The sequence below is a fragment of the Salvelinus fontinalis genome, unplaced genomic scaffold (assembly GCF_029448725.1).
Source record: "Salvelinus fontinalis isolate EN_2023a unplaced genomic scaffold, ASM2944872v1 scaffold_0158, whole genome shotgun sequence".
In the NCBI taxonomy this organism is placed as follows: Eukaryota; Metazoa; Chordata; class Actinopteri; order Salmoniformes; family Salmonidae; genus Salvelinus; species Salvelinus fontinalis.
This window is the reverse complement of record NW_026600367.1, coordinates 292,963-314,537: the sequence shown is the minus strand read 5'-3', so window position 1 is coordinate 314,537 and position 21,575 is coordinate 292,963. Positions and strand designations below refer to the sequence as shown.

General features: G+C 43.0%; 1 protein-coding gene across 8 annotated transcripts; it reads left to right on the top strand.

Annotated features, from left to right (window-relative positions):
* The first annotated feature begins 62 nt into the window (after positions 1-62).
* Positions 63-21,529, top strand: LOC129843757 (cytoplasmic dynein 1 intermediate chain 1-like). Of its 8 annotated transcripts, none has more exons than XM_055912349.1 (17): positions 63-497; positions 7,658-7,775; positions 8,256-8,373; positions 9,272-9,413; positions 10,972-11,031; positions 11,196-11,311; positions 11,748-11,840; positions 11,986-12,148; positions 13,455-13,554; positions 13,803-13,928; positions 16,025-16,171; positions 18,405-18,518; positions 18,791-18,924; positions 19,254-19,398; positions 19,575-19,715; positions 20,222-20,347; positions 20,770-21,529. In XM_055912349.1, the coding sequence occupies exons 2-17, from the start codon at positions 7,668-7,670 to the stop codon at positions 20,878-20,880; spliced, it is 1,944 nt and encodes a 647-aa protein (XP_055768324.1). In that variant the 5' UTR covers positions 63-497; positions 7,658-7,667; the 3' UTR covers positions 20,881-21,529. The 8 variants fall into 8 exon arrangements, with proteins under 8 accessions (XP_055768324.1, XP_055768323.1, XP_055768329.1 ...); XM_055912348.1 differs by having other exon boundaries at positions 7,634-7,775; XM_055912354.1 differs by having other exon boundaries at positions 7,630-7,775; positions 9,356-9,413; positions 11,751-11,840.
* The last annotated feature ends 46 nt before the right edge of the window (positions 21,530-21,575 follow it).

Genomic DNA, 21,575 nt, shown 5'->3' with positions numbered 1-21,575 from the left:
GGAGAACGAATCATTTAAAACAACCACTTTTGCCTTGTGAAAACAAGCTAAATGCCGCCATCTAGAGGCCATGTGTAGTTATTCACACATTATTAGTAGTGGCATTGTTGGCCTGAATTAAGAGTTTTTGCAATTTCTGAAATAGATTTATCGTTTTCTCTTCAATGACCATATTGTTAATTTGAGATTATAATATGGCACATGTATCATCTATATTGTTGATTTAAGTCATCACCTTATTATCGCAAACATTCCTGTTTGTACAACTATGACGTATGATGAACAATATACAGGCTACTTCCGGACTGAATCTACTTACAATTGAGAAAGAGGGCAGAGCTCGAGCGGCACATTCTATGTTCTTTGTTGTATTATAGAAATGTCTTGTGCGTGGTGATATTGTCTATATAAATCACGCAGGTCTTTTTGCTTGTGGCACGTCCGATACAGCTCATTCTGGAAAGGACCCGAGATAAGCGCAAGGCACAGTGCAGACGGTAGGCTAATTAAAATGCATCTTTGTCTCGCATGAGCATCCTTATTAGCCGGCACCCAATGTAGGCCAAGACTATCTAACGGTTAAAAATGTGTTCTGGTCATTGTGTGAAAACCTAGGCGCACCACGATTTTAACTGGAGAATACATGGTTTTACTGGTGACGGGGAGAACAATCTTGAAGAGAGATTTATTCAATGTGCTGCAAATATAGCAAAACATGTTCAATGTATTTACAGCGTAATAAGCCTACCATGGCATCCAGGGCCATTGCCTTTTCGTTTTTATTCATTCATTGGTTGTTGTTATAATAGGCTAGTCCACACTGTCAAATACTGCATGATGTACAGTATTTGGAATGCATTATATCAACATTTCTCGACCATCATGCCATAGGCTACAATCCTCATTTCTGTTTGTCTTGTTGTGCATGCCTCGTCTGCTCGGTCATCCATCAGGATTTTAAATAAAGTTATTTCTTTGCCTCATAGTGTTTTGTCATTTTATTTATGTTTTGCATGACGTTCCCACTTCTAATTTTCATAATTTAATAGCACCTACTTACTGATCATGCAGGCAAAGAAAATATTTGTACGTTGTTCATTTAGTATCAAATGTATCATTTTCTTTCAAAATGTACTTGCCACTTTCCAATGTAATAGCTGCATCTTTGGGAGTTGTATGTCCTTGGCTCCTAGTGCTGTAAATAGTTCCATCCATATAATTAGAATCAATTATATTCCATTCTCACTATGCTTTGTCAATCCAATCATACAATTTCATGTAAAATTAAACATTCCAACCATTCGCCCATACATTAGTTTGTGTTTCCGGCATTGATAGATACACAATGACACCGATACAGAGATTAAAGTTATAGGTGGACATCAAATCAAATCAAATTTTATTAGTCACATACACATGGTTAGCAGATGTTAATGCGAGTGTAGCGAAATGCTTGTGCTTCTAGTTCCGACAATGCAGTAATAACAACAAGTAATCTAACCTAACAATTCCGCAACTACTACCTTATACACGCAAGTGTAAAGGGATAAAGAATATGTACATAGAGATATATGAATGAGTGATGGTACAGAACGGCATAGGCAATGGTGCAGTACATGGTATAGAGTACGGTATATACCTATGAGATGAGTACTGTAGGGTATGTAAACATAGTGGCATAGTTTAAAGTGGCTAGTGGTCCATGTATTACATAAGATGGCAAGATGCAGTAGATGATATAGAGTACAGTATATACATATACATAAGAGATGTGTAATGTAGGGTATGTAAACATTATATTAGGTGGCATTGTTTAAAGTGGCTGGTGGTACATTTTTACATAATTTCCATCAATTCCCATTTTTAAAGTGGCTGGAGTTGAGTCAGTATGTTGGCAGCGGCCGCTAAATGTTAGTGGTGGCTGTTTAACAGTCTGATGGCCTTGAGATAGAAGCTGTTTTTCAGTCTCTCGGTCCCTGCTTGGATGCACCTGTACTGACCTCGCCTTCTGGATGATAGCGGGGTGAACAGGCAGTGGCTTGGGTGGTTGTTGTCCTTGATGATCTTTATGGCCTTCCTGTGACATCGGGTGGTGTAGGTGTCCTGGAGGGCATGATACTGATACAGAGATTAAACCTATAGGTGGACATGGCACTGATACAGAGATTAAACCTATAGGTGGACATGATACTGATACAGAGATTAAACCTATAGGTGGACATGATACTGATACAGAGATTAAACCTATAGGTGGACATGATACTGATACAGAGATTAAACCTATAAGTGGACATGGCACTGTAACAGAGATTAAACCTATAGGTGGACATGATACTGATACAGAGATTAAACCTATAGGTGGACATGGCACTGATACAGAGATTAAACCTATAGGTGGACATGACACTGATACAGAGATTAAACCTATAGGTGGACATGACACTGATACAGAGATTAAACCTATAGGTGGACATGATACTGATACAGAGATTAAACCTATAGGTGGACATGGCACTGATACAGAGATTAAACCTATAGGTGGACATGACACTGATACAGAGATTAAACTCATAGGTGGACATGATACTGATACAGAGATTAAACCTATAGGTGGACATGATACTGATACAGAGATTAAACCTATAGGTGGACATGATACTGATACAGAGATTAAACCTATAGGTGGACATGACACTGATACAGAGATTAAACCTATAGGTGGACATGATACTGATACAGAGATTAAACCTATAGGTGGACATGATACTGATACAGAGATTAAACCTATAGGCGGACATGATACTGATACAGAGATTAAACCTATAGGTAGACATGATACTGATACAGAGATTAAACCCATAGATGGACATGATACAGAGATTAAACCTATAGGCGGACATGATACTGATACAGAGATTAAACCCATAGATGGACATGATACTGATACAGAGATTAAACCTATAGGCGGACATGATACTGATACAGAGATTAAACCTATAGACGGACATGATACTGATACAGAGATTAAACCTATAGACGGACATGATACTGATACAGAGATTAAACCTATAAGTGGACATGATACTGATACAGAGATTAAACCTATAGGTGGACATGATACTGATACAGAGATTAAACCTATATTTATTTATTTAATTTAACCAGGCAAGTCAGTTAAGAACAAATTCTAATTTACAATGACTGCCTACCAAATGGCAAAAGGCCTCCTGCGGGGACGGTGGCTGGGATTAAAAATGTAAAATAAATAAAATATGAATATAGGACACAACACACATCACGACAAGAGAGACAACACAACACTACATAGAGAGAGACAACACAACACTACATAGAGAGAGACAACACAACACTACATAGAGAGAGACAACACAACACTACATAGAGAGAGACAACACAACACTACATAGAGAGAGACAACACAACACTACATAGAGAGAGACAACACAACACTACATAGAGAGAGACAACACAACACTACATAGAGAGAGACAACACAACACTACATAGAGAGAGACAACACAACACTACATAGAGAGAGACAACACAACACTACATAGAGAGAGACAACACAACACTACATAGAGAGAGACAACACAACACTACATAGAGAGAGACAACACAACACTACATAGAGAGAGACAACACAACACTACATAGAGAGAGACAACACAACACTACATAGAGAGAGACAACACAACACTACATAGAGAGAGACAACACAACACTACATAGAGAGAGACAACACAACACTACATAGAGAGAGACAACACAACACTACATAGAGAGAGACAACACAACACTACATAGAGAGAGACAACACAACACTACATAGAGACAACACAACACTACATAGAGAGAGACAACACAACACTACATAGAGAGAGACAACACAACACTACATAGAGAGAGACAACACAACACTACATAGAGAGAGACAACACAACACTACATAGAGAGAGACAACACAACACTACATAGAGAGAGACAACACAACACTACATAGAGAGAGACAACACAACACTACATAGAGAGAGACAACACAACACTACATAGAGAGAGACAACACAACACTACATAGAGAGAGACAACACAACACTACATAGAGAGAGACAACACAACACTACATAGAGAGAGACAACACAACACTACATAGAGAGAGACAACACAACACTACATAGAGAGAGACAACACAACACTACATAGAGAGAGACAACACAACACTACATAGAGAGAGACAACACAACACTACATAGAGAGAGACAACACAACACTACATAGAGAGAGACAACACAACACTACATAGAGAGAGACGTAGGTGGACATGATGCTGTGCACAACCCCTGGATTGATGTGTAATCAACTTTAATGGTAGTATTGAAGGGTTTTGTAGAACACCTACTAAAGTGCTAGAAAGGGTATTGTTAAACTTGTCTACCAGCCAGCTTTCTGAACCTACAGTCCCAGTCAAAGGGACACACCTACTCATTCAAGGGTTTTTCTTTATTTTTTACAATTTTCTACATTGTAAAATAATAGTGAAGACATCAACACTATAAAATAACACATATGGAATCATGTAGTAACCAAAGAAGTGTTAAACAAATCAAAATATATATTAAATAAGAATATGTTCCTAACTGACTTGCGTAGTTACATAAAGGTTGTATGAGGAAGTACAGTTCCCGCTCAGCCCAGTCAAAACTGTTCGCTGCTCTGGCACCCCAATGGTGGAACAAACTCCCTCACGACGCCAGGACAGCGGAGTCAATCACCACCTTCCGGAGACACCTGAAACCCCACCTCTTCAAGGAATACCTAGGATAGGATAAAGCAATCCTTCTGCCCCCCCCCCCCCCCCCCCTTAAAAGATCTAGATGCACTATTGTAAAGTGGCTGTTCCACTGGATGTCATAAGGTGAATGCACCAATTTGTAAGTCGCTCTGGATAAGAGCGTCTGCTAAATGACTTAAATGTAAATGTAAATGTTCAACAAAAATATTAAATTATGATAATTCCGTTATCCATGCTGTTCTGTAGCCTGGTCCCAGGTCTGTTGTCTCCTTCTGTAGCCTGGTCACAGATCTGTTGTCTCCTTCTGTAGCCTGGTCCCAGATCTGATGTCTCCTTCTGTAGCCTGGTCACAGATCTGTTGTCTCCTTCTGTAGCCTGGTCCCAGATCTGATGTCTCCTTCTATAGCCTGGTCCCAGATCTGTTGACTCCTTCTATAGCCTGGTCCCAGGTCTGTTCTCTCCTTCTATAGCCTGGTCCCAGATCTGTTGACTCCTTCTATAGCCTGGTCCCAGGTCTGTTCTCTCCTTCTATAGCCTGGTCCCAGATCTGTTGACTCCTTCTATAGCCTGGTCCCAGATCTGTTGACTCCTTCTATAGCCTGGTCCCAGATCTGTTGTCTCCTTCCATAGCCTGGTCCCATATCTGGTGCCTCCTTCTGTAGCCTGGTCCCAGATCTGTTGACTCCTTCTATAGCCTGGTCCCAGGTCTGTTCTCTCCTTCTATAGCCTGGTCCCAGGTCTGTTGTCTCTTTCTGTAGCCTGGAAAATATCTTCTGTAGATCTGGAAAGATCTGTTGTCTCCTTCTGTAGCCTGGTCCCAGGTCTGTTGTCTCCTTCCATAGCCTGGTCCAGATCTGTTGTCTCCTTCCATAGCCTGGTCCAGATCTGTTGTCTCCTTCTATAGCTTGGTCCCAGATCTATTGTCTCCTTCTATAGCCTGGTCCCAGATCTGTTGTCTCCTTCTGTAGCCTGGTCCCCGATCTGTTGTCTCCTTCCATAGCCTGGTCCAGATCTGTTGTCTCCTTCTATAGCTTGGTCCCAGATCTATTGTCTCCTTCTATAGCCTGGTCCCAGATCTGTTGTCTCCTTCTGTAGCCTGGTCCCAGATCTGTTGTCTCCTTCTGTAGCCTGGTCTCAGATCTGTTGTCTACTTCTGTAGCCTGGTCCCAGATCTGTTGTCTCCTTCTGTAGCCTGGTCCCAAAACTATCTGTGCTCTTGCCAACTCATTTGCTCATTGTCAAGCCAAACACACATGACAAGGAAGGACAAGGAGTTGGCATGTTAGCACAAACAGACTGGCACTCAGGCTAGCCGTTCTCATAGAGAATTGGTCCTACTGTGTTGTATGTATCAACATGCAGAATGAACCAGGCTAACTGTTGTATGTATCAACATGCAGAATGAACCAGGCTAACTGCTGTATGTATCAACATACAGAATGAACCAGGCTAACTGTTGTATGTATCAACATGCAGAATGAACCAGGCTAACTGCTGTATGTATCAACATACAGAATGAACCAGGCTAACTGCTGTATGTATCAACATACAGAATGAACCAGGCTAACTGCTGTATGTATCAACATACAGAATGAACCAGGCTAACTGCTGTATGTATCAACATACAGAATGAACCAGGCTAACTGCTGTATGTATCAACATGCAGAATGAACCAGGCTAACTGCTGTATGTATCAACATACAGAATGAACCAGGCTAACTGCTGTATGTATCAACATACAGAATGAACCAGGCTAACTGCTGTATGTATCAACATACAGAATGAACCAGGCTAACTGTTGTATGTATCAACATACAGAATGAACCAGGCTAACTGCTGTATGTATCAACATACAGAATTAACCAGGCTAACTGCTGTATGTATCAACATGCAGAATGAACCAGGCTAACTGCTGTATGTATCAACATACAGAATGAACCAGGCTAACTGCTGTATGTATCAACATGCAGAATGAACCAGGCTAACTGTTGTATGTATCAACATGGAGAATGAACCAGGCTAACTGCTGTATGTATCAACATGGAGAATGAACCAGGCTGACTGTTGTATGTGTAACGGATGTGAAATGGCTAGCTAGTTAGCGGGTGCGCGCTAGTAGCATTTCAATCAGTTACGTCACTTGCTCTGAGACTTAAGTAGTGTTGCCCCTTGCTTTGCAAGGGCCTCGGCCTTTGTGGAGCGATGGGTAACGACCGTGCTTCGTGGGCAACCGTTGTTGATGTGTGCAGAGGGTCCCTGGTTCGCGCCCGTGTCGGGGCGAGGGGACGGTCTAAAGTTATACTGTTACATATGTATCAACATACAGAATGAACCAGGCTAACTGTTGTATGTATCAACATGCAGAATGAACCAGGCTAACTGCTGTATGTATCAACATACAGTATGAACCAGGCTAACTGCTGTATGTATCAACATGCAGAATGAACCAGGCTAACTGCTGTATGTATCAACATGCAGAATGAACCAGGCTAACTGTTGTATGTATCAACATGCAGAATGAACCAGGCTAACTGCTGTATGTATTAACATGGAGAATGAACCAGGCTAACTGCTGTATGTATCAACATGCAGAATGAACCAGGCTAACTGTTGTATGTATCAACATGCAGATTGAACCAGGCTAACTGCTGTATGTATCAACATGCAGAATGAACCAGGCTAACTGCTGTATGTATCAACATACAGAATGAACCAGGCTAACTGCTGTATGTATCAACATACAGAATGAACCAGGCTAACTGCTGTATGTATCAACATGCAGAATGAACCAGGCTAACTGTTGTATGTATCAACAGGCAGATTGCTGCTTTCTTATCTATCTAGTAGGACGAAGATGTCTGACAAAAGTGACCTGAAAGCTGAGCTGGAGCGAAAGAAACAGAGGCTAGCTCAAATACGAGAGGAGAAGAAGAGAAAGGAGGAGGAGAGGAAAAGGAAAGAGGTGAGGAGACATCTCTATTAATTTGAATGTGATGTGAACTTCTTTGTTTTAGTTCAGCATCTCAAATGAGGATGAATAGAGCATTTCTACAACAGGTTATAAGAAGTCTGATTTGGGTTGGTAGTGTTTCTGAAGTCTTTGTGGAACTACACTGGCTCTGATCCAAATGACACCCTATTCCTTATTATAGTGCACTTCAAAATGCACTCTATTCCCTATATAGCGCACTTCAAAATGCACCCTATTCCCTATATAGTGCACTTCAAATGACACCCTATTCCCTATATAATGCACTTCAAATAACACCCGATTCCCTAGATAATGCACTTCAAATAACACCTTCTCCCCTAGATAATACACTTCAAATAACACCCTATTCCCTAGATAATGCACTACTTTTGGCCAGTGCACCACGTAGGGGATAGGGTGCTATTTGGGACAGAGACAGTGAAACTGAAGTTCTCCCCAACATCTGTTCAGTCTGAGAGTCTGCAGCAGAAAACAGAGAATGTCTCTGAAGATTCTGACTTGGATCGCAAACGAAGAGAGACCGAGGCGCTGCTGCAGAGTATTGGGATCTCACCAGAACCACCATTAGGTATACCAGTCATATCCTTATTGCTTTCTGAGATCATCCTATCCTACCATCCTACTGACCTTTCTGAGATCATCCTACCCTACCATTGTACTGACCATTCTGAGATCAACCTACCCTACCATTGTACTGACCATTCTGAGATCATCCTACCCTACCATTGTACTGACCATTCTGAGATCATTCTACCCTACCATCCTATTGACAATTCTGAGATCATCCTACCCTACCATTGTACTGACCATTCTGAGATCATCCTACCCTACCATTGTACTGACCATTCGGAGATCATCCTACCCTACCATTGTACTGACCATTCTGAGATCATCCTACCCTACCATTGTACTGACCATTCGGAGATCATCCTACCCTAGTGTATCTTGTGGTAATGGTCTCCATACAAAAAAAATCAGGTCATGAAATGATCTTCAGTTTACACTATATCATATTATCCAAACAAATTATTTACATTATTAATTGACTCAAATGTTTTCCTTTATGGTAAAAACACATTAAAATTACATTGTGTCATTGCCAAAAACTTAGTGATAAAAACTCAGTGATTTGGTTGGCAGGGTTATATATTCATGGCTTTGATGCCAACTCTCTTTTTGAATGAAGATGTATTTTAAGAGACGACTGCAGGTGTGAATCTATGTATTCAGTTCAGATGGTTAGTTTGATACGATATGTCAACACATTGAAAGATTTCACACTAGTTTGGCGGTCGTGCATTATTATGTCACAAACCAGTTGGGTTTCCATCAGAAAGTAGGTTTGACCATTTTCCCCCCCTCTTTTCTTGTGAATTCTTCTTCCTTTGCTTTGAACCATTTCAATCCATCCTGTTGATTTGGAACCCTTCTGGTTTGGCTGTGGGGGTCTGACTGCTGGCCACCAGTGCAGCCTCTGCAGCTCTTAACATGGGATACCTGTTATTTTCATTATTTAGTCCCAACCCCTATGTCTCCCTCTTCACAATCAGTGAGCACCACCAGTGATGCTGGCAGCCAGGAGTCTGTAGATGGAGGGGCAGTGGGAAGGTATGGAACATGCTCTTTACTCTATCACACACCGACACACACACACACACACATACACACACACACACACACACACACACACACACACCGACACACACACTGACACACACACACACACACACTGACACACACACACACACCGACACACACCGACACACACACACACACACACAAACTGCTATCAGATGTAGTATTGATGTCATGGAAAATGTTCACTGTTACAAACAAGCAGAAGGTATTTTAGTACTGTTCAATTATTTTCTATATGAACACATAGACAAATGGATGTACAGCTGGAAAGAATTGGTATTGGCATTCTATACAACAACAAGGTATATTGTATGCTAAATGCTTCTCTCTTTGGTTCTAACAATTCGTAAATGTTAGTTTATCAATGTAGCTAACGTCATGAACATATGACATTGAACATGAGAACTGTGGAAATGTTTGCGTCACAAATGGCACTCTATTCCCTACAGTAAATAATATAGTGCACTACTTTTGACAAGGGCCCATAGGACTTCTGGTCAAAAGTAGTTCACTATATAGGGAAAAGGGGTGCCATTTGGGACTCAAACAATGTATATGTGCACAGTGGCACAGAGTATCTGATGTTTATCCCTTCTCTTTTCATCTTGTAATGGGACATCAGATATAGGTAAGAACCAGAGTCCATGTACTAGTGATTATGGAGAAGATGTTTCTGTTCAGGGAGACTTCAGTGTCTTCGTGCAGTGACATCAGTTGATTTTGTGACATCAGTTGATTATGTGACATCAGTGACATCAGTTGATTATGTGACATCAGTTGATTATGTGACATCAGTGACATCAGTTGATTATGTGACATCAGTTGATTATGTGACATCAGTTGATGATGTGACATCAGTTGATTTTGTGACATCAGTTGATTATGTGACATAAGTGACATCAGTTGATTATGTGACATCAGTTGATTATGTGACATCAGTGACATCAGTTGATTATGTGACATCAGTTGATTTTGTGACATCAGTTGATTATGTGACATCAGTTGATTATGTGACATCAGTTGATTATGTGACATCAGTTGATTATATGACATCAGTGACAGCAGTGGAACTGTGAATGTAACTTCTATTGAGGCAGTGGAACTGTGAATGTAACTTCTATTGAGGCAGTGGAACTGTGAATGTAACTTCTATTGAGGCAGTGGAACCGTGAATGTAACTTCTATTGAGGCAGTGGAACTGTGAATGTAACTTCTATTGACGCAGTGGAACCGTGAATGTAACTTCTATTGAGACAGTGGAACTGTGAATGTGTCTCTGTCCCAAATGCCCTCCTATTCCCCATATAGTCAACTATTCTTGACCAGAGTCTTATGAGCCCTGGTCAAAATGTGTGGCCTACTACATAGAAAATAGCGTGGCATTTGGGATCCATCCTGTGTTTTGTTTAATGTTTGTTTTGCGTACACACTGTCATGCATGAATTCATATGTTCTAAAAGTGATGTCCCTTGAGTTGATGTATGGACTCATTTGTGTTGTTTTGGCGCCCCCCTGCTGCTGTGTTTAGGACCCTGCAGTGGGACACGGACCCCTCTGCTCTCCAGCTGCAGGCAGACTCTGAGCTGGGGTAAGTCTTTCCTCTTGATTATGCTCCCAAATGGCACCCTATTCCCTATATATTGCACTACTTTTGACCAGAGCCCATAGGACTTACACAAAGGTTATATTTTTCTTGACTGATAGCAGAGTGTTCCCTGTATGTCTTCTAAATGTATTTATTCAATCTTTCAGGCGCAGGATGCACAGACTTGGAGCGTCAAAAATAGTACAGATTGACTTCGTTCCCAAAGAGCTTGTGACCTACACTAAAGAGACCCAGACTCCTTCAGCAGCACATCAATCTGAAGGTAATGAATATTGAGTTGGATGTTGAGTTGACTCTTGAAGTTGACGCTTGAAGTTCACTCTTAATGTCAACTCTTGAAATTGACTCTTGAAGTTGACTCTTGAAATGTATACTTTAATGTAGAGCTCTAGGTTGGTTAGTACGAATGGGTATGGTTGATATTTTCAACATGCTCTCTCCCCACAGAGTGAAAGAATGTTGAAGCCTATGTTGTATGTGTGTGTGTAACACAGGAGGTTGGTGGAACCTTAATTGGGGAGGACTGGCTCGTGGTAATGACTGGAGTGGAATCAGTGGAATGGTATCACTCACATCAAACACATGGTTTCCAGGTGTTCGATGTCATTCCATTTGCTCCGTTCTGGACGTTATTATGAGCCGTCCTCCTCTCAGCAGCCTCCTGTAGTGTAGAACATAAAACACGTCTTTCCTCCCAGAAGAAGAAGAGGATGAGGAGAGCAGTGAGCCTAAAGCTTCCCCTCAGACTGACCAGCCGGAAGAGGAAGTAGAGGCAGAGGACAGTAAAGAGGGTAATAATGACTTTATGTTCTTCTTTAACACACTGCTGTTAGGAAAAGCACTCACAACCTCTGAGGTGACTTGTTGCATAGCTAAACATATACAACCAACATATATCCTCAACACTGGTATCACAATGTGGGTGATCCCTCTCAGCCCATCCCAGAGAGCTGACAGAGGAGGAGAGGGAACAGATCCTCCACTCAGAGGACTTCCTGGTGTTCTTTGAGCGGTCGGTCTCTGTGGTGGAGCGGGCGCTGGCCGAGGAGGGAGACATCTTCTTCGACTACAGCGGCCGGGACCTGGAGGACAAAGAAGGGTGAGAACATTGAGCATGGGCGTGTCCCAAATGGCACTCTGATCCCTATGTAGTGCACTACGTTTGACCAAGGTCCATAGGGCTCATCAGCTCATCACAGCTTTGTACTGAATTTCCATTAATAAAAAAATGTAAAACTGAAAAGTCACAGTTATTGCAGGATATCCAAGGAATAGGGCCATTTAGGATGCACACCATGTTCCCTGTTGATGGATGTTATGGGAGGAATAAGTACACATTACACTGGAGTAGCACTGGAGTAGCACTGGAGTAGAACTGGATTAATACTGAGTAGAACTGGAGGGGCACTGGATTAATACTGAGTAGAACTGGAGTAGAACTGGAGTAGCACTGTAATAGAACTGGAGTATAACTGGATTAGAACTGGAGGGGCACTGGAGGGGCACTGGAGTAGCACTGGAGTAGAACTGGAGTAGCACTGGAGTAGCACTGGAGTAGAACTGGAGTAGCACTGGAGTAGAACTGGAGTAGAACCTGAGTAGCACTGGAGTAGCACTGGAGTAGAACTGGAGTAGCACTGGAGTAGCACTGGAGTAGAACTGGAGGGGCACTGGAGTAGCACTGGAGTAGAACTGGATTAGAACTGGAGTAGAACCTGAGTAGCACCGTAGTAGAACCGGAGTAGAACCGGATTAGAACTGGAGTAGCACTGGAGTATAACTGGAGTAGAACCTGAGTAGCACCGTAGTAGAACTGGAATAGAACTGGATTAGAACTGGAGTAGCACTGGAGTAGAACCGGAGTAGAACTGGAGTAGAACTGGAGTAGAACCGGAGTAGAACTGGAGTAGCACTGGAGTAGAACTGGAGTAGCACTGGAGTAGCACTGGAGTAGAACTGGAGTGGAACTGGATTAGAACTGGAATATAACTGGAGTAGCACCGGAGTAGAACCGGAGTAGAACCGGAGTAGAACCGGAGTAGAACTGGAGTTGAACTGGAGTAGAACCGGAGTAGAACCGGAGTAGAACCGGAGTTGAACTGGAGTAGAACTGGAGTAGAACTGGAGTAGCACTGGAGTAGAACTGGAGTTGAACTGGAGTAGAACTGGAGTAGAACTGGAGTTGAACTGGATTAGAACTGGAGTAGGACTGGAGTAGAACTGGAGTAGAACTGGAGTAGAACCTGAGTAGCACCGTAGTAGAACTGGAGTTGAACTGGAGTAGCACTGGAGTAGCACTGGAGTAGAACTGGAGTAGCACTGGAGTAGAACTGGAGTTGAACTGGAGTAGAACTGGAGTGGAACTGGATCGAACATCTTTCCCATTTCCCTTTCTGTCCTATCAGGGACATGCAAGGTGGATCCAATCTGTCTTTCAACCGTGTGTTCCATGACGATCACTGGTCCAAACACCGAGTAGTCACCTGCTTAGACTGGTCCCCACAGGTACAATGGAACTTTCTCCCAGTTTAGAACATATCTGATGCATCTACTTCCTTAATTTCCTTTATGTGTCTATGTCAAGACCACAGAACTAGAATGAATGCCACTTTGAGTGCACCCCTGAGTTTACAGTCATGGTCAGAGGTTCCAAGCCCGTTCTGTTCATTCCATTTCTATGGTCAAGACAGAAGAAGAAGACTTGGTTGAAGTAACAATCCAGTCCTGTTCTATACTATATTGTGTCTTTGCAGTACCCTGAACTGATGGTGGCCTCTTACAACAGCAACGAGGATGCTCCACACGAGCCTGATGGGATAGCGCTGGTGTGGAACATGAAGTTCAAGAAGACCACTCCAGAGTATACATTTCACTGCCAGGTCAGCAGCTGTTTGTTGATCTGATGTGACGTAAGACTGATGCTTGAGAGAGGATGGATGACATTTCATCATACAACGGTGAAGTCATTTTACTTGCTAACATTCAGAACCACAAGTTAAAAACATAATGGAAGGGAATATATTGTTAAATATCACACGATATAATGGCAGGCAGCCTAGTGGTTAGAGTGTTGTAGCAGCAGCGTGACTGTGTCTTTAAGTCCCAGTATTAGTAGCAGCGTGACTGTGTCTTTAAGTCCCAGTATTAGCAGCAGCGTGACTGTGTCTTTAAGTCCCAGTATTAGCAGCAGTGTGACTGTGTCTTTAAGTCCCAGTATTAGCAGCAGTGTGACTGTGTCTTTAAGTCCCAGTATTAGCAGCAGTGTGACTGTGTCTTTAAGTCCCAGTATTAGTAGCAGCATGACTGTGTCTTTAAGTCCCAGTATTAGCAGCAGCGTGACTGTGTCTTTAAGTCCCAGTATTAGTAGTAGCGTGACTGTGTCTTTAAGTCCCAGTATTAGCAGCAGCGTGACTGTGTCTTTAAGTCCCAGTATTAGCAGCAGCGTGACTGTGTCTTTAAGTCCCAGTATTAGCAGCAGTGTGACTGTGTCTTTAAGTCCCAGTATTAGCAGCAGTGTGACTGTGTCTTTAAGTCCCAGTATTAGCAGCAGTGTGACTGTGTCTTTAAGTCCCAGTATTAGCAGCAGCTTGACTGTGTCTTTAAGTCCCAGTATTAGCAGCAGTGTGACTGTGTCTTTAAGTCCCAGTATTAGCAGCAGTGTGACTGTGTCTTTATGTCCCAGTATTAGCAGCAGCTTGACTGTGTCTTTAAGTCCCAGTATTAGCAGCAGCTTGACTGTGTCTTTAAGTCCCAGTATTAGCAGCAGCGTGACTGTGTCTTTAAGTCCCAGTATTAGCAGCAGTGTGACTGTGTCTTTAAGTCCCAGTATTAGCAGCAGCTTGACTGTGTCTTTAAGTCCCAGTATTAGCAGCAGTGTGACTGTGTCTTTAAGTCCCAGTATTAGCAGCAGCTTGACTGTGTCTTTAAGTCCCAGTATTAGCAGCAGTGTGACAGTGTCTTTAAGTCCCAGTATTAGCAGCAGTGTGACAGTGTCTTTAAGTCCCAGTATTAGCAGCAGTGTGACAGTGTCTTTATGTCCCAGTATTAGCAGCAGCTTGACTGTGTCTTTAAGTCCCAGTATTAGAAGCAGCGTGACTGTGTCTTTAAGTCCCAGTATTAGCAGCAGTGTGACAGTGTCTTTAAGTCCCAGTATTAGTAGCAGTGTGACTGTGTCTTTAAGTCCCAGTATTAGCAGCAGCTTGACTGTGTCTTTAAGTCCCAGTATTAGCAGCAGTGTGACTGTGTCTTTAAGTCCCAGTATTAGTAGCAGCGTGACTGTGTCTTTAAGTCCCAGTATTAGCAGCAGCTTGACTGTGTCTTTAAGTCCCAGTATTAGCAGCAGCGTGACTGTGTCTTTAAGTCCCAGTATTAGCAGCAGCTTGACTGTGTCTTTAAGTCCCAGTATTAGCAGCAGTGAGACTGTGTCTTTAAGTCCCAGTAGCCTAGTGGTTAGAGCGTTGGACCAGTAACCGAAAGGTTGCTAGATTGAATCCCTGAGCTGACAAGGTAAAAATCTATCGTTCTGCCCCCACTGTTCCTAGGTCCTCATTGTAAATAAGAATTTGTTCTTAACTGACTTGCCTAGTTAAATAAAGGTAAAATAAAAACTAACATGGTTTAACTAGATTCAAATAATTATTATATTGTTCTAGGTAGTTTTGCTGTATATTGGCCATCTCATGTTACTCTCTCTCTCTCTATCGCTCTCTCTATTTCTGTCTCTGCCTCCTCTGGTTATCTGCCTCTCTCTCTTTCTCTCTCTCTGTCTTTCTGTCTCTTTCTCACTTCTCTCTCTCTCTTTCTCTCTCTCTGTCTTTCTCTCTGTCTCTTTCTCACTTCTCTTTCTCCCTCTTTCTCTCTCTCTCTCTCTCGCTCTGTCTTTCTGTCTCTCTCTCTCTCTCTGTCTCTCTCTCCCTCTTTCTCTCTCTCTCTCTTTCTATATCCCCCCCCCCCTCTCTCTCTCTTTCTGTCTCAGTCGTCAGTGATGTCTGTGGGCTTTGCTCAGTTCCATCCTAACCTGGTGGTGGGGGGAACGTACTCTGGACAGATTGTGTTGTGGGATAACCGTAGTCACAGGAGGACCCCCGTCCAGAGGACCCCTCTGTCTGCTGCGGCACACACTGTAAGTTAACAGACACCTCCCTCCACACATTGTAAACCAACAGACACCTCCTCCACACACTGTAAACTAACAGACACCTCCCTCCACACACTGTAAGTTATCAGACACCTCCCTCCACACACTGTAAACTAACAGACACCTCCCTCCACACACTGTAAGTTAACAGACACCTCCTCCACACACTGTAAACTAACAGACACCTCCTCCACACACTGTAAACTAACAGACACCTCCCTCCACACACTGTAAGTTAACAGACACCTCCCTCCACACACTGTAAACTAACAGACACCTCCTCCACACACTGTAAACTAACAGACACCTCCCTCCACACACTGTAAGTTAACAGACACCTCCCTCCACACACTGTAAACTAACAGACACCTCCCTCCACACACTGTAAACTAACAGACACCTCCCTCTACACACTGTAAACTAACAGACACCTCCCTCTACACACTGTAAGCTAACAGACACATCCCTCCACACACTGTAAACTAACAGACACCTCCCTCTACACAATGTAAACTAACAGACACCTCCCTCCACACACTGTAAACTAACAGACACCTCCCTCCACACACTGTAAACTAACAGACACCTCCCTCCACACACTGTAAGCTAACAGACACCTCCCTCCACACACTGTAAGTTAACAGACACCTCCCTCCACACATTGTAAACCAACAGACACCTCCCTCCACACACTGTAAGTTAACAGACACCTCACTCCACACACTGTAAACTAACAGACACATCCCTCCACACACTGTAAACTAACAGACACCTCCCTCCACGCACTGTAAACTAACAGACACCTCCCTCCACACACTGTAAACTAACAGACACCTCCCTCCACACACTGTAAACTAACAGGCATCTCCCTCCACGCACAGTAAACTAACAGACAACTCACTCCACGCACTGTAAGTTAACAGACACCTCCCTCCACACACTGTAAACTAACAGACACCTCCCTCCACACACTGTAAACTAACAGACATCTCCCTCCACACACTGTAAGCTAACAGACACCTCCCTCCACATACTGTAAACTAACAGACACCTCCCTCCACGCACTGTAAACTAACAGACACCTCCCTCCACACACTGTAAACTAACAGACACCTCCCTCCACACACTGTAAACTAACAGACACCTCCCTCCACACACTGTAAACTAACAGACACCTCCCTCCACACACTGTAAACTAACAGACACCTCACTCCACACACTGTAAACTAACAGACATCTCCCTCCACACACTGTAAGCTAACAGACACCTCCCTCCACATACTGTAAACTAACAGACACCTCCCTCCACGCACTGTAAACTAACAGACACCTCCCTCCACACACTGTAAACTAACAGACACCTCCCTCCACACACTGTAAACTAACAGACACCTCCCTCCACGCACTGTAAACTAACAGACACCTCCCTCCACACACTGTAAACTAACAGACACCTCCCTCCACACACTGTAAACTAACAGACACCTCCCTCCACACACTGTAAACTAACAGACACCTCCCTCCACACACTGTAAACTAACAGACACCTCCCTCCACATACTGTAAACTAACAGACACCTCCCTCCACACACTGTAAGTTAACAGACACCTCCCTCCACACACTGTAAACTAACAGACACCTCCTCCACACACTGTAAACTAACAGACACCTCCCTCCACACACTGTAAACTAACAGACACCTCCCTCCACACACTGTAAACTAACAGACACCTCCCTCCACACACTGTAAACTAACAGACACCTCACTCCACACACTGTAAACTAACAGATACCTCCCTCCACACAATGTAAGTTAACACACTGTAAGTTAACAGACACCTCCCTCTGCCTCTCATATACTCTACTGTAACGTGTTCATATCAGTGTGACCTCTGGGGCCGTATCAGACATTTAGAGTAGGAGTGTATCAGGTATCAGGTATCCCGTGTCCATGGAATCTTATTCATGGTCATCTGAAAACTCCTCCTCTCAGATGCTTCATATATACGGCCTCTGATCTCTGATTCAAGCTAGTTTGTTTGGCTTCTTTTTTTTTACTAATCTAATTCAAACAGATTTCAAACAAATTTGTGTTAACCTCGTCCCCAGGCCTCGTCCCCAGGCCAATTGCGTATAAGAAGCGTTGGGAAGAAGTGTCTGGGGAACAACATTAGATTTGTGGTAACATATCTAAGAACCCACTGTTCTTTCCTCTAGCACCCAGTGTACTGTGTGAACGTGGTGGGTACCCAGAACGCCAACAACCTGATAACAGTCTCTACTGATGGGAAGATGTGCTCCTGGAGTCTAGACATGCTCTCTCAGCCTCAGGTGAGCAGAGTGGCATAAGTCTGCTTCCCACCCTATTCCCTTCATAGTGCACTTCTTTTGACCAGGGTCCATTGGGTAGTAGTACACTATAAAGGGAATAGGGTGCCATTTGAGACGAATGTATCGCAATAAACTCCTATTAATTCTCCTCAGAGAATTTATCTAAATAAATTATTTCATTATATATTATTTTTTATCCATAAAGAAAATTACTAGTATTTGTCTTTGTTCCATGTTTATTGAGGTAAACTATATGAGCATGCATTTAACAGGAGAGTATGGAGCTGGTGTATAATAAGTCCAAGCCCGTAGCAGTAACAGGAATGGCCTTCCCTGCCGGAGATGTTAACAACTACGTGGTGGGAAGTGAGGAAGGGATGGTGTACTCTGCGTCCCGCCACGGCAGGTTAGTGAGCTGAGGCGCAACAGGGACAGTTATATAGAACATTAATGTGTCTTCACGTTTCCATAGAAACAGCACATGACACTGGGGGATGTGTGTAATGTCAATCTCTCACATGATCTATATTTTACAATGTTTTTTATGGTTACAAATGAATGCAACCTCATGAAGTTGATGTTATTTATGTTTCCAATGAAAACAGAGCAAGATGTTTGTGATATGTGTGTGTCCTTCGACCAACCAACCTACTGTATCCAACCTACTGTATAAGCTTTATCTTAAGGCTCATTGAATGTACCTATGTGAAGGCCGTGTTATGTTGTTGTGTGCAGTAAAGCAGGTATAGCTGAGATGTTTGAGGGGCACCAGGGCCCAGTGACTGGGATCAGCTGCCATAACGCTGTGGGCACTGTCGACTTCTCACACCTCTTCATCACGTCCTCCTTTGACTGGACAGTAAAACTGTGGTCAATCAAGGTAAGACAAGTCACATTACTCTACTCACTGTGTTATCCCTGTTCCCTGATCTACATTTTAAACTAACAATTACAAGATAGTTATAACTGCCACCTAAGGCCCCAAAGAACCCTCAGCAGTAGCAGCATTCTAGCGCTGTCTCCGTAGAATTACAATGTGTCTGTCTCTCTCTCCAGCACAACAAGCCACTGTACTCTTTTGAGGATAATGCAGACTATGTCTATGATGTCAGTTGGTCCCCTGTGCATCCGGCTCTCTTTGCCTCCGTGGATGGGATGGGTCGTTTGGACCTGTGGAACCTCAACAATGACACTGAGGTGAGTCACACAATCTCATTGGTTACTTAACTTACTTATGGCCCATCGTTCCTTTGGGAACATAGGTCATCGATGGCTCCTCTCCATCACACTCTGTTCTGGGCGGTCTCCTCCAGCTGGTTCCTCTCCATCACACTTTGTTCTGGGCAGTCTCCTCCAGCTGGTTCCTCTCCATCACACTCTGTTCTGGGCAGTCTCCTCCAGCTGGTTCCTCTCCATCACACTCTGTTCTGGGCGGTCTCCTCCAGCTGGTTCCTCTCCACCACACACTGTTCTGGGCGGTCTCCTCCAGCTGGTTCCTCTCCATCACACTCTGTTCTGGGCGGTCTCCTCCAGCTCGTTCTTCTCCGTGACGGTTTTTATTAGTTAATTGTTTACCACTGTACCACTTTCTTTTATCCTGGACTGGATGTGTATGATGCAGAATAGGATTTGATCATATTTCTACATTGCTATCTGTTGTTGGTATGTGGTTGTAAGATAATATGACACTTTTTTTTAAAAAGGTGCCCACAGCGAGTGTGACGATCGAGGGGGCGTGTGCTCTGAACCGTGTGAGATGGGCGTCGGGAGGCAGAGAGGTTGCCGTGGGTGACTCGGAGGGGCGTGTCTGGATCTACGATGTGGGAGAGGTGAAATAATTAAGTCCATCATTTAAAGGGTTCTAACGATGAGAGAATGGGTGCTGTAGCTGAAACAAGATGGAACTCATGGCCTTGTTGTACTGCCTTGGATTCTTATTCACTTCTTTGCTGAAATGTGATACATTAGTTAGCCTACTGTTGTTTCTATCCAATTGTTTTTCTGTTTTTTTTCTTCATATATATGCTCATCCATATATTTTATACTTATATATTCTTATCCCATTCCTTTACTAGATTATGTGTATTGGAATTTGTTAGATATTACCTGTTAGATACTGCTGCCCTGTCGGATCTAGAAGCATAAGCATTTCGCTACACTCGCAATAGCATCTGCTAACCATGTGTATGTGACCAATAACATTAGATTTGCTTTGATTTGATATGTGACTGACCGTGTTTGTCTCCTGTAGCTGGCAGTGCCACACCCTGAGGACTGGAGCCACTTCGCCCGCACCCTAGTTGAGATCCGCGCCAACCGCGGGGATGGAGAGGAGGAGGGGGCCGTGGAGCTGGCAGCCTGAAACCTTCTCACCCTCTCATCAATGGATGCAACGTTTCAGGACTGACAGCCTGATAACAGACATTTACAGATAACAAACCATCATTTACTGACGTAACAACAGCAGCATGCATGCTTTAGTGAGATTCAAGTCATTGTGATAGACTGACTCCAAGCTTATGCTCCATAGATGAAAGTAAGAAACACTGATTTGCCCGTGGGAACAGCTCTTCTTACTAGAGTTATTTATTTGTTATTGGTTAATTAAACAGTTGATATGTATATACTTGATATCAAAATCATATGGCTTGCAATGATAATGTGCTTATGGGTCTAACGTGGGTCTAAATGTTGGAGTGAGCTAGATATGATCCTTATATTATACTCATGAGGTTTAATGATCAGATTCATGTGATCTGTTCATTTTGTTCTTTCTTCAAGGTCATAAAAGCTGCATTAATAACACATTGGATCATTGTTTTCTCAAGATATCCAAGTTAACCTTTAATACTGTTTTTAAGTAGCTTTGGGCTTTACAGTGCATCAGCATGATAATTATTACATTTTGGTTGCTGTTAAACAATTTTGTTTTGTTTTAAGAAATACGTCTAAAAATGTATGGCTTTTTGCTGTAAGGACAACAATTGACAATAAAATAAGGATAACTTAAATACTGAGGAGGATGTATGCCACAAATTTCACAGACCAGGCTATATG

Excerpts from the sequence above, each read along its gene's own strand:
- LOC129843757 (XM_055912349.1), top strand. The coding sequence starts at position 7,668 with ATGTCTGACAAAAGTGACCTGAAAGCTGAGCTGGAGCGAAAGAAACAG. Across the intron at positions 7,776-8,255 it reads AGGAGAGGAAAAGGAAAGAG|TCTGAGAGTCTGCAGCAGAA; the intron begins GTGAGGAGACAT and ends ACATCTGTTCAG. Across the intron at positions 13,929-16,024 it reads AGTATACATTTCACTGCCAG|TCGTCAGTGATGTCTGTGGG; the intron begins GTCAGCAGCTGT and ends TTTCTGTCTCAG.